This window comes from Temnothorax curvispinosus, unplaced genomic scaffold (assembly GCF_003070985.1).
Source record: "Temnothorax curvispinosus isolate PA1 unplaced genomic scaffold, ASM307098v1 QBEX01005085.1, whole genome shotgun sequence".
Classification (NCBI taxonomy): domain Eukaryota; kingdom Metazoa; phylum Arthropoda; class Insecta; order Hymenoptera; family Formicidae; genus Temnothorax; species Temnothorax curvispinosus.
In genome coordinates, this window is record NW_020214865.1 from 18,795 (window position 1) to 32,859 (window position 14,065).

General features: G+C 51.0%; 1 protein-coding gene across 1 annotated transcript; it reads left to right on the forward strand.

Annotated features, from left to right (window-relative positions):
* The first annotated feature begins 2,965 nt into the window (after positions 1 to 2,965).
* Positions 2,966 to 8,143, forward strand: LOC112454487. Its single transcript, XM_025015925.1, has 3 exons — positions 2,966 to 7,204; positions 7,350 to 7,539; positions 7,629 to 8,143. The coding sequence occupies exons 1-3, from the start codon at positions 2,966 to 2,968 to the stop codon at positions 8,141 to 8,143; spliced, it is 4,944 nt and encodes a 1,647-aa protein (XP_024871693.1).
* Positions 8,144 to 14,065: the final 5,922 nt, after the last annotated feature.

Genomic DNA, 14,065 nt, shown 5'->3' on the forward strand with positions numbered 1-14,065 from the left:
GGTACTGAACATCGAGATCAAGCCAGCTTCTGGAAGACGCGCAATTTTCCGCGCGCGGTCGATAACTCGCGATTTCCAAAACGGTCGGTAACGGCGCGAACGCTGCTCCGAGCGCCCCCTCGGAACGCCCGCGTCCCACCGCGCCGAGCCCCGTTAGCGACCCTGCGGCGCGATATTCCCCATTACCCGCCTAGGGAATTTACTTCCAACAAGGTCCCCACAAATACCAGTAAACGGCCGTCCCCTCGCGTCGCGCTCCCCCCTCGCCCGGCAAATCGCCTAGGGACTTTTCCCCCCGCAGATCCCCCCCTCCGATGACCCTTAACACTGTCCCTCGACCCCCTCGCTTACCGCTTACGGCGTTCCCCCCGCGGCAGCGAAGCCCCCCCCCAAACCCGCTAACCGCAAACGACATGCCTGAGGTTTGAAGTGCATATTACTCTCCTACTAATATTCTTGTTGTTGTGAGCGCACAACGAATTAGAGATTAAGTAATGCACTTGGCAACTCCGAGTTGCCTCCTATCGGAAATATGACCCTCGCAAGGAAGACCGCTGACGCGAAGACCTGCACAAGTTTCGGGAATGACCAAATATGGTCACCCCGGACATCACCTGCCCGTTAGACCTTTGATCGCGGTATCAAAAACGCTGACAACTAAATCAGCAATACCGAGCGGATAAAGCGCCCGCCTTTCTGACGAGCGGCGGGCAGTCGCTAGTTACCATTTTAGCGGACACGTGCGTCCAATTAACTACTCATAAATCACTTACTGAAACGCGAGTGTTGTAACTAAAATAAAGGGGAACTGTATCAAGGAATAAATGAAAAATATATTTGGTTGTTAATGTTATACATTGTGACGAGTGTTTCTTCTTCGACCCAAGATTCCCAAATCCTGTGCCGACCCTGAGAACAACTCCCGGTACCGGCACAACATTGTATATGTATATATATGGACATTCTCGCCAAAATTTTCACGTTTTGACCCTGATTTACTCCAATAATTTTAGTAATTTTTTTCCGAGAAATGTTCTGAAAAGGAGAAGACACGTATTTGATTGTTTAGACCTATATATCCGACTAATATATCCGATAATGTAATTTTTGTAAAATTTGCTTTTTTCTGTAACTTTACTTTTTAAAACAATGTTGAAAATATTCAATTCTATCAAAAAATGACTGAGATGAAGTTTGTTCACTAAAATGAATTACATAATGTATATATATTTTTTAATTTCTGGACAGTCTAAAGGACAGTCTTGTGTTATACGAGAGGAAAATATCGTTTTTCGTAAAGTTCGTCAATTTTTAAAATAAAAAATAAAATTTGTAAAAATTATATTAAAAATAACGTTTTCGATCTGTTGAAGCATGGCAAGATTTTTTTCAATGATGTTGTGAGGCGGAAGTCGCCGTGCCCGAATTGCAACACATAGCTGTCAGCGCACATCCCGAATATTGCCAAATTCACCTGAGGTGGCATTCCGGGTGTCGCAAGCGGCTTCCAGGTCGCTCACCCGGAAGCAAAAGCGCTGACAGCTAAGTCAGCATCGCGGAAGTAATACGCAAAGAGATAAAAAGCCCGCCCTTCCAAGAAGCGGCGGGCAGTCTAGAACGTAAGGCTAATCGCGCACGACCAACGTAACTTATCTTATTGGGAACGCCCGCGAGTCAGGGCAACGAAATTAACGAAGCTATTGTAACAAGTGACAAAAAATTTTTATTAAAATCTCATCAAACAAGAATCTGGCAACATTATTCCTCCTTCCTCCCGGCGGATCCAAAAGAACTCAGTGCCGACCCCTCGAATCAGAGGCACGGCACAACAATAAGTTTTACTTAATTGAAGTTTTTGTAATAACTTGAATTCAAGGCTCTACTCGGACTAAAACAGTCAAAATGCATTTATTAGTAGCAGATTAATGTTACATATTTTGATATTATATTGTTACGCATTAGAAAAATATACTTTTCGGTATTATATTTTATTGTCCCTTACGATTTTTCTACACAAAGCCTGTGCTACGTTTTATATTAATTTTATTTAATACAGGTATAGTATCCGATATCTTCCAAAAAAGAATATTTTTTTCTCTATCTCGCAGTGTACACACGAGTTGCAGATGTAAGCGCTAATTAAAATTTGGTGATAATTGTATTTTAAAATTAAATTATTCAGCGCTATGTTTTTTGGCGAGTGTTCGCGATCGAACAAAAACCAGCGTCGGCGAATCTACACCACGAATCTAAGAAAATCGCTATTTCGAAATAATTTCGGTTTTTTTCAGAGTAAAGTCGACCAAATTCGCAGAAATATCTATATATTTCCTAGCATACACTTGAAGGGCAGAAAAACAGAGTTCCACTGTGGCCTATATTTACTCGCTCCTTTGTCTCGAGGACTCGGTGCGCAAGGCATACCCCGGGACAAAGCGAGCAAATAATATTTCAAAACAGCTGATCGGTGGCCAGCCTCGAGTTCAGCGTGACGCGCGTCAATACTAATTTCTCGAGACGCCGACAGTGGATTGGCGCAGCTGAATTTTCGGCTCGATACCGAGGGTCCGGAGGATTCAAGAGAATTCGAAAGTCGTGGGAATAAAACTCTGGACCTTCGCGCGCGAGCCCGCAATCGACGAAAGTTTCTCAGAGCGAGCGTGTTAAAGTAAAGTCACTCGCGTATCCGTTGCTTACGATCATCGAGTTCTTGTTTTCACGCGCGGGAATAGCCGTCGTTCGCGTGTATTAAATACCTGTATATAATGTACATTCTTGTATTATAGACATTTCACAACAGAAGACTTTTTACGAATCTTAATTCCTTCCTTCCCGCGACTCCTTCGACCATTCGCGCACATTTTATGGTCCTTCGAGCCGGATCTGCTTGACCGGTATTCGTGAATTGTGTGAGTGAGGATCCTGGTGAGCTTCTCGCGCTTCGAGTGACCGCCGGGTAGAAAACATGAGTCAAGAAGTAGAGGGAATCGTCCGCTCCCAAAACGAGCTGTACGGCCGCATTTCGCGCGCGTACGAAAACTTCAAGAAGTCGGGGCCGACGAAGATCACGTTGGGGCTGGCTGAAGCGCGCCTTCAAGCTCTAGAAGCGAACTGGGCGAAATTCGAAGCGCAAAATGATCAATTGCTCCAACAATCGCAGGAGGCTCTCGATAAGCTCGACTACCGGAAGCAAGACTTGCCGGGGGTAGCCGAGGAAGCCTTCCTGCAGCAGAAAGGAGCGTTCTTAGACGCCATCCGCATCCTGAAGGCCAAGGAGAAGAGCGCCGCCGAGACCGCCGGAGCGGCCGGCACAGCGGAGTCGACTCCCCGCACTACTCTGACTCGTATACAGCTGCCGCATTTCTCCGGAAAGTACGAAGATTGGCCTTCATTCCGCGACTTGTTCCTGTCCATTATCGGGAAGGACTCAGATACAACGAAGGTGGAGAAACTCCATTATTTGAAGTCCTGCTTGAAAGGTGAGGCTGACCTTCTTATTCGCAATGTGCCAACGACGGGCGAAAATTATGAGCGCGCGAGGAAAACTCTGAGTGCGTATTACGAAAATAAGCGATTACTAGTGCGCGCGTATCTCGCTAATTTCATCGCCTTACCGAAGATGAAGGGCGAGTCGGCCGTCGAGTTGCGTAAGATCTTCCATAGCATAAAAGCCACGGTCAGCTCATTAGACAGTATCGGTCGGGCGATTAGCCGCAGCGAGGATCTATTCGTCTATCTCGCTGTCGAACTCTTAGATCCGCAATCGCGTCGCGAGTGGGAAAATTCCATAAGTGCCGCGAGTGAGCCTCCGTCGTATGGATTGCTCGAACAATTCCTCGATCGCCGGTTATATACGTTGGAGTCGATGCTCCCCGTAAAAGCCGATGGTGCCGCGAACAAGGCGAGCGACGGAACGCAGAAATCGACGCGGAGTCACCTCGCTCGAAAGCAGGATGGCAAGGGTGAAGCAAAGCGTGGCCGTTGCTCTCTCTGCCAGAAAGAGCACATACTCATGTTCTGCGACGATTATAAGAAAAAGACGGCCGTCGAGCGGAAGCAATACGTCGACGATAACGGGTTGTGCGTGAATTGCCTCGGGAAGCACAAATTAGATGACTGCGCCGTGAAGAAAAACTGTTACGCGTGTGGGGCGCGCCATCATTCGTCTCTCCACGACGCGTGTCGCGAGCTCGGAGTCGCGAAGACGTCGCACGTAGCAACGGATTCGCCCGTCAAGACCGTGGCGGTGCTTCTTGCCACCGCTCGCGTCCGCGTAGCCGATCGCCACAGTGCTTGGCACACCGCGCGAGCCTTGATAGACCAAGGCTCGGAATCGTCGATGATTTCGGAGCGACTCGCGCAACAATTGAGACTGCCTCGTTTTCCGGTCGTGGTGAACGTCTTCGGAATCCGCGGGCTGCAATCGGGAGTAGCCCGAGGTCGAGTTGCGATGACGCTGTCCTCGCGGAGCGAAGGACGTGCGTTTACAATATCCGCTCTCGTGTTCCCGCGGCTCACCGTGTATGCCGGTGGCATCGAAGCCGGAGCGGCTACTTGGCCGCACCTTCGCGGACTAGAATTAGCGGATCCAGAATTTTGCTCGTCGGATCCGATCGATGTACTTCTCGGCGCCGACATTTACGCGTCGATACTCCGTGCGGGGCTCCGGAAGGGAGGACCTCGCGAACCGGTCGCCCAGAACACGACGTTGGGGTGGATCCTCTCGGGAGTGATCGCTGATTCCGTTTCCGGACACGTCGCGTACGCTCACCAATGCCGGATCGAGGAAGATTTGGTGAGCGTGGTGCGCCGGTTTTGGGAGCAGGAGGAAGGTCCGTCGAGCGCGGTGACTCTCTCGAAGGAGGAAGCTGAGTGCGAGGAACATTTCGTCCGGACGCATTCGCGACGGCCCGATGGACGCTATGTAGTGCGCCTTCCTCTCATCTCGCCGTTGCCGGACCTCTCCGAAACGCGTCGCGTAGCTGAGCGAGTGCTTCGAAGCATGGAGAGTCGGTTCGCGCGGGATGCCGACCTCCAGGCCGCGTACGTGGATTTCATGAAGCAGTATGCCGAGCTGGGGCATATGGTGCCAGTCCGCGGCGACGACTTGATTAGCGCTCGCGTGTGTTACTTGCCGCATCACGGCGTTCTGCGGGAGACGAGCTCTACGACCAAGCTGAGAGTAGTCTTCAATGGCTCAGCTACAGTCCCGTCCGGGGACTCATTAAATCAGCGCCTGATGGTCGGACCCAACCTGCTGCCTGCGCTGACGGACGTTCTTCTACGATGGCGCCGCCATCGATTCGTCTTCGCCACGGACATCGAGAAGATGTACCGGCAGATTGACGTCCATCGGGAGGATGTGGACTTGCAGCGGATTCTCTGGCGGTTCGATCCACGAGAGCCTATACTAGAGTATTGGCTCACCACTGTTACGTACGGCCTGGCCTGCTCTCCACACCAAGCAATTCGTACGACGCACCAGCTTGCCGAGGATGAGAAGCATCGATTTCCGGAGGGAGCAAGCGTCCTGAAGGAGGACACCTACATGGACGACGTGATCTCCGGAGCGAAAACGCTGGCTGCCGCTTTAGAGAAACGGAGACAGTTGGAGCGGATTTGCATGGCAGGCGGCTTCCCGCTGAAAAAGTGGTCCGCCAATGACGAGACCCTCCTGGAGGACGTGCCGGTGGAGGATCGTCTACTGAAGGAGCCTCGAGGATGGCAGCCGGGTGAGAGCCATCTGACCTTGGGCCTGCGGTGGCATCCGCACGACGATCAATTCTCGTATACGACCCAGCTGATCCGGACAGAAACGTTCACAAAACGAACGGTTCTCTCGCTGACAGCAAGACTATTCGACCCACTGGGGTGGCTCGCCCCGGCCACGGTGCGCGCGAAGATCCTTTTCCAGTCCACGTGGTTGCTGGGGATAGAGTGGGACGAGCCGCTCCCGGAAGAAGATGTGCAAAACTGGAGAGCATTCCAGTCTGATCTGCCCTCCCTGGAAGCCATCCGCGTTCCGCGCTGGCTGACGAGCGGGGACGAGGGCTGCCGGCTGGAGCTCCATGGCTTTGCTGACGCCTCGGAGCGAGCCTATGCCGCCGTCATCTATTTGCGAGTCGAGAGAGGAGACGGAGAAGTGAAAGTGAGGCTGCTCGAGGCAAAAACGAAGGTTGCCCCGCTGAAACAGGTAACCTTGCCGCGTTTGGAGCTGAGCGCCGCGACTTTGCTTGTGCGACGAGTGGCTCACGTTCAGCGAGTCCTCGAAGCAAGGAATGTCCCCTCGCATCTGTGGTCGGACGCCAAGGTTGTGCTGGGCTGGATCCGCGGACATCTATCGGCCTGGAAAACCTATGTAGCCAATAGGGTAAGCGAAATCCAGACGACGCTGCCTGACGCAATCTGGCACCACGTTCCCGGGCGAGAGAACCCCGCCGATTGCGCTTCGCGCGGCATATCTTCAGCAGAGCTGGTAAACCACCCGCTCTGGTGGCGCGGCCCATCATGGCTGAGGACCGAATCCAGCCCGTGGACCGCCCTTCCGGAGACCGAGCTTCCTGCTAGCCTGCCGGATCGGCGAACGGCTGTGCACGCGACGGCCACGTCCGCGGAGAAGATCGACGAGCCCTCAGAGTTGACGGGATGTTCCTCCCTGACACGACTGTTACGACGGACGGCCTGGTGCCGTCGCTGGCTGCGGCGATTGCCCCGGCAGAGGACCGTCGCTGACTCTCAAATCAATTTCAAAGCCACGCTCGTACTCCGGTTTTCCGAGCTCGATGACGCCCGGCGTGGCTGGATCCGAGTGATGCAAGAAGCAGCATTTAGCGAGGAGCTGAGAGCGATTTCAAAGGGCGAGCAGCTGCCGGCACGCAGTAGCCTCGCTAAGCTAAACCCGCTTCGAGACGAGCAAGCGATCCTGCGAGTGGGTGGGCGACTCCGGCACGCCCTCCTAGCTCCCGACGCAAAGCACCCGATGATCCTGCCGAGTGAGTCACATTTCACGCGGCTCGTCATCGAAGCGCACCATCGACGGACGCTGCACGGAGGTGTGCAAATGACGCTGAGTTTCATCCGGCAGGAGTTTTGGATACCTCGAGGTCGTTCACTTGTAAAGGGCTGCATCCACCGCTGCTTAATCTGTCTGCGATGGCGGGCGGCTTTGCCGCAGCCGCTTATGGGGGACCTGCCGCCGCCCAAGGTAACCCCATCTCGCCCGTTTCTTAACACGGGCATCGACTATGCCGGTCCAGTATGGCTGCGAACGTCCAAAGGCCGAGGACACCACGCAGCCAAAGCGTTTATTACTGTCTTTACTTGTTTGAGTTCCAGAGCCGTTCATTTAGATGTCGGACTACTCCGCGGAGGCGTTCCTGGCCGCCCTACGCCGATTCGTCGCCCGCCGAGGCCTGTGTCGCGCGCTTTATAGCGATTGCGGGACGAACTTCGTCGGAGCCGACGCTCAGCTGAAAGCCTTGTTCTCCGCTAGCAAGGCCGACGAATCGCAGCACGCGTCGCAGAGGAGAGCATACAGTGGTATTTCAACCCTCCGGCGGGGCCTAACTTCGGCGGAATTTGGGAAGCCGCCGTGAAATCAATGAAGTTGCACTTGAGGCGGGTCATAGGCGAAACGAAACTAACGTACGAGGAGATGACCACCGTCCTTGCGCAAGTCGAAGCGTGCTTGAACTCACGCCCGCTCCAAGCCCTATCAGATGACCCGGAGGACTTAACCGCGCTGACGCCGGGCCACTTCCTCATCGGTTCAGCACTCAATGCAGTACCCGAGCCGTCTCTAGCCGAGGAGTCAACGAGCCGTCTCTCCCGGTGGCAGCTGCTGCAAAGAATTCGGGATCAATTCTGGGACCGGTGGTCAAAGGAATATCTCCACACGCTGGCGCACCGGCCAAAATGGGTCAAAGCTAGCGAGGAAATTCAGGTCGGCCGATTGTGCCTCCTGAGGAGCGAAACGACCCCACCGACAAAATGGCCTCTAGCGAGAATCGAGGAGCTGCACCCCGGGGGGGACGGCCACATCCGCGTAGTCTCCGTTCGAACGGCTACCTCGCGCTTTACCCGGCCCGTGAGTAAGCTCGTTCTCCTCCCCGTGAGCGCCGCGCCTGAGGATGACGTCCGCTAAGTACACTCCCGGTACATACTAACGGTCAAATTTCCATGCTACTTTTTCCTTAATAATTTTCGTTGCTTTGTACAAAATATTGCTTTGTAAAATTATCGTTAATATTGTGCTCATTGTGAGCTCGCCGATGGCGAGAAGCGTAAAGTCTAAACGTACATATCCCCTCGCCTGTGTTGCGAGACGTACTTGCGTTCCATCGCGTTCGGCCAAGCGCGTTCACGTTCTCGGCGCGTGTTCGGTTGCGACGTTACCACAGTATTATTCGTAGGTTGCACCATACGAGGCGGGCGGAATGTTCGCGATCGAACAAAAACCAGCGTCGGCGAATCTACACCACGAATCTAAGAAAATCGCTATTTCGAAATAATTTCGGTTTTTCTGCCTTTCAGAGTAAAGTCGATCAAATTCGCAGAAATATTTGTATATTTCCTAGCATACACTTGAAGGGCAGAAAAACAGAGTTCCACTGTGGCCTATATTTACTCGCTCTTTTGTCTTGAGGACTCGGTGCGCGAGGCATACCCCGGGACAAAGCGAGCAAATAATATTTCAAAACAGCTGATCGGTGGCCGGCCTCAAGTTCAGCGTGACGTGCGTCAATACTAATTTCTCGAGACGCCGACAGCGGATTGGCGCAGCTGAATTTTCGGCTCGTTACCGGGGGTCCGGAGGATTCGAGAGAATTCGGAAGTCGTGGGAATAAAACTCCGGACCTTCGCGCGCGAGCCCGCAATCGACGAAAGTTTCTCGGAGCGAGCGTGTTAAAGTAAAGTCACTCGCGTATCCGTTGCTTACGATCATCGAGTTCTTGTTTTCACGCGCGGGAATAGCCGTCGTTCGCGTGTATTAAATACCTGTATATAATGTACATTCTTGTATTATAGACATTTTACAACAGAAGACTTTCTACGAATCTTAATTCCTTCCTTCCCGCGACTCCTTCGACCATTCACGCACAGCGAGATATATATTTTGTTTATTACTTTACTTGTTTATTTTACATCTGCAACTCATATATATACATTGTAAGATAGACAAAAAGATATTCTATTTCGGAATATATCAAACACTATACCTCCATTAAATATAATTAGTTATAAAATGTAGTACAGACTTTGTATAGAAAAATCGTAATGGACAATAAAATATAATACCGAACAATGTTTTTCTAATGCGTAACAATATAATATAAAAGTAATATTTATACTGTTCGCGATCGAACCTAAAACTGTCGGTCAATAAATACCGCAAATTAAGATAAGCATTGATTTAAATTATCTCGGTCAAATTCTGCTTTCCTGGTTTGCCAGTTGTCCAAATTCAATGTTAAGAATAGATACGCTCGCGGAAATATCGGTATATTTCCTGGTAAGCCAGAAAGGCAGAAAAACAAAATTCCGTATATACCTATCCCGACAAGATAGGTATATGTCTCGGAGACTCGGTGCGCGAGGCATACGCCTGGGGATAAAGCAAACAAGCGGTGCTTTAAAACAGCTAATCAGCTGCCGACCTCGAGATCAGTGACGTTTCGTCAAATACGAACTTGTCGGAGTGTTGACAGCTGATTGGCTCGTATGAATTTTCGGCTCGTTACCGGGAGTCCGGCGGGTTCGAGAAAATTCGACGGTCATGGGAATAAAACCCCGGACCTCCGCACGCGAGCTCGCATTCGACCTGAATAATTCGGCAAACTTATTTCTAGCAAAATTAACGTGGCTTGCATTTCCGTGGCTCGCGGTTTTCGTGTATTCTCTGTAGTCGGTCGCGCGAATATCTGTCCGTGGCTCGCGGTATAGACTATCAAGACTGTAAATATTGTACATAATATCATTTAAATACAGACTTAAGTTATCGACGATAATTCCGTCTAATCACTCTTCTCGCCTTCACAATTCCTGACGCGCTCACGCACATATACAAAAGTATTACTTTCATTCTTTCACAGGCTACCGCATGCCAGCGATCCTGTATTTACGAACACTGCGGCCGCGGCCAAGGTTAACGTGCCGAGCGAGAGAGAGAGAGAGAGAGAGAGAGAGAGAGAATTATTCTCTCTTTCTTGCTCTGATTTAGCTGATCGACACGGATAGATTTATTTTCGATGTAGATTCACGTAAATGCAAGAGAATAAAAATTGGTGATTAGTCCATTACATATCTTCTTCTTGTAACTATAACTTTACTCGTAAAGAACTCAAAGGTGATATGTATATTTTTTCTGAATGTAAAAATTTCTTATGTATTCTTTATTCTCTTATAATGAAACGAAGTAGTATTATATAAGAACTGATATAAATGAATGTTTGAGATCGCGGTAATTGGCATCTCAAACCGCTTTCGGCTGCTAGTCAGCGCATGCACGCTTGCGATAATTAATAGTCGCTTAAAACGTTGCATAGGATTGTCACGGTAATATTCAGCAGTCAGTATAGCATGGACCTTTCGAGATTAGCATTCTGGCAACTTCTCTAACATTGTCATCAACAATAAGGTCAAGCTTTGTTCAACGGTACGAACGACTTATTTGTGGTTACACAACGGAAAGATCCATGCTATAAACAAAGCAGGCGAAAACAGGTAACAATCGCTTCGGGTCGTCACTTGAAAACCGTGACGTAAGCACGGTGACGTAGGCTGCCGGTGGCCAATCACTCTCGCGAAATCATTGGTAACTAACTTGGAGGGAGGTGCGCCTCGGAGGTGATAAAAAAACCGCCGCTGCGCCGCGGAATCGATTTCGCTCGCAGATCACCCGCCTAGTATACCGATACGACCGCTAATACACCGCTTTTCTAAACCGCTTTTCGCATAGATAGTCGCACGCGCTTGCTTTCGCCGTTTTCGCCGCTTTCACCGTGCTAACTCCTGTGCGCGCTCACGGCTTCTGTTCCTTCGCTGGAAAGAAATAAGACTGTACATATTGTAAATTCGTTTTCTGAATATACATTTATTTTTCTGTTACTTGCTGTGTCGTTAATCGTGATCGTCTCGTTACCTCGCGCTACACCGCGCTACCGCGTGCTCTCGAACATTTTGGTCCTTCGAGCCGGATCATACCGGCAACCGCAAACTCGGGAGTGCTTCCTCAACGAAGACGATCATGAATCTTGACCAGAGCTCCATGCTGAGCGGCCAACACGAGCTCTTCGGACGCATCTCCAGAGCTGTCGAAAACCTGAGGAAGATGGGTCAGGCAAACATCACCCTCTCGACCGTTGAGCACCGCATCCGCATCCTTGATGACCTGTGGGCAAAGTTCGAGAGTCAGCACGACTTGATTCGAGCCTGTTACAAGGACCTCTACGCTGAGAGTAAGTACGCTAAGTCCGATTTGCTCACCAACGCCGAGATTGCGTACGTGCATCAGCGTGGCGTCCTGTCCGATCAGGCGAAACGGCTCCAGCCTGCGCCAGCTTTGACGCCTTCCGCGGCATCAGAGCAGGGAGGCGACTGCGCGTCAAGAACTTCGCTGCCCCGTATCCAATTGTCGCAATTTTCGGGTGCCTACGAGAACTGGCCATCCTTCCGTGATCTTTTTAAGTCAGATCGGTGAGCAGTCGTCCATTTCGAAAGTCGAACGGCTGCACTACCTGCGCTTATGCCTCAAGGGGCCGGCTGAGAATGTAATAAAATCGTTAACAATTACGGGCGAAAATTACGATCGCGCGTGGGCGCTGCTCTGCCAGCACTACGAAAACAAGAGAGAGCCGATACGCTCCAACTTCGCCACGTTTACCGCCGTGGCGAAGATGAAAGCCGCTACCGCCGCTGAACTCAGCCGCGTCCTGAACGCCGTCACGTCCGCCGTCAATGCGCAAGAGAGCATCGGAAGGCCCATCGACTCGCACGGCATGGACTTTTTCAATCACCTCGTAGTCGAACTGTTCGACCCGCGAATGCGCCTGGAATGGGAATCCTCCTCGGGAGACTCCTTCGAACCGCCGACTCACGCTACGCTGATGACCTTTATCAACAAACGGATTCTCACGTTAAACGCCGCGAATCCGAAGACCACTAAACCCGCGAATGAACCATCACGGTCCGCGAAAACTCACGTCGCGAAGCGTTCCGAGCCGTCTCAGTGTCCGCTCTGCAAGGGGAACCACTCGCTCATGGGGTGCCCCGACTTCAAGGCCAAGGCGGCTAGTGAGCAAAAGACAGTGGTCGAGACCAATAAGCTGTGCTTCAATTGTCTCGGCAATCATACGGTGGCGAAGTGTCAGTCAACCCGAAACTGCTTCACGTGCAACTCGCGTCACCACTCAATGCTGCACGACGCGTACGTTTCTGCGCCGAAACCAGCCGCGGAAGTTAGCACGCTTTCCGCTGTCGGAAAGGCCGACGACCGCAAAGCGATCCTTCTCGCGACTGCGCGCGTGACTATTGCCGACCGGCACGGAGATCCCCAAGAAGTGCGGGCTCTCATAGACCAGGACTCCGAAGTGTCGATCGTGTCGGAGTCCCTGGTGCAGCGGCTGCGCCTGCCGCGATCGCGCACACGAGTGTCCATCTTCGGCATTGGTGTCTCACAGTCCGGTCCACACGGAGCAAAGTGACACTGAACGTCACCTAGAAGACCACAGGAGCCACGCTCACTGCCGTCGCGCGTTCGTGCTTCCGCGCCTCTCGCTCTACCAAGGCTCCGCGACCAAGTGTAGCACCACGTGGCCTCACCTTCGGGGGCTGCCGCTGGCCGATCCGCGTTTCGCCGCCAACGATCCCGTCAAGTTGCTGCTGGGCGCCGAGGTGTGCGCGACCATCCTGGAGGATGGTCTCCGCCGAGGCGAACCGCAAACGCCAATCGCTCAAAAGACCATCCTAGGATGGATCTTGTCAGGGGGCTGTGGGGCGACCTCTCTCCTGGGGCACCGCAGCTCATTCCAATGCACCGCCGACCATGACTTGGCCGAGCTGGTGCACCGCTCCCGCTACCGCCTTGCTCACTCCCGAGGAAAAAAAGTGCGAGCAACACTTTGTGCGCACCCACACGCGCACACTCGCTGGCCGATACGTTGTCCGACTGCCGTTCGCCTCGCCGCCAAAGAATCTCGCCGAGACCCGCAAGCCGGCTGAGCGACTACTCACGGCCATGGAACGCAAGTGCGTCCGAGATCCCCGGTTCGGAGAGCTCTATCACTCGTTCATGCTTGAGTACGAGGACCTCGGGCACTTGGAAGCCGTAGCACCGTCGGACGAGAACACAACTCGCGGCGTGTGCTACCTGCCACACCATGGCGCACAGTGGGGCGAATCTATCAAAAACCGGATATTGGACGAAAAAATGAAAAACGTATAATTCAAATTTGGACGAGATTTTATGTTAATATATATCCTAAACTATAAATAAATGTGCTTATAATTGATTTTATCTTTTGTTATTTCCTCAAAATAATCTGATAAAGTATGACATTTTCGTGAATACTGAAATTCTAGTAATTTGATAGGTTACTTTCTAAAGTCTCCGCCGAAAGTATAACTGCGAATATGAGTTAAATGCTTATCAGAACTTATTTATTAGGGTTCAAAAAACATATTTATTTTAGTTTTATGTCATTTGAGTACTATTATATATTAATAAATATACACGACATATTCGACTATTAAAAATTTCTTACTTCAATATTCAAACAGGAAGAAAGTTTGTGGATTAGAATGGATTAAGGTTTGCTCTGCGCCATTTGATAGGGCAAAGTGTCTAGTTTTTGGCCATATATGATCATTCATCCCCCTTCGTCCCCCTTTTTGAGATAATTGACCTCAAAGTTTACTCGACATAGTCGAACGTCGTCCATGAATAGCTCAATGGACGAAGTTCGATCACGTCGAGTGAATATGGATGTCTATTTTCTCATAAAAGAAAGACGAAGGGGGATATATAATTTGTTTAAATATTGCTATTTTATAACGATTAATTACATCC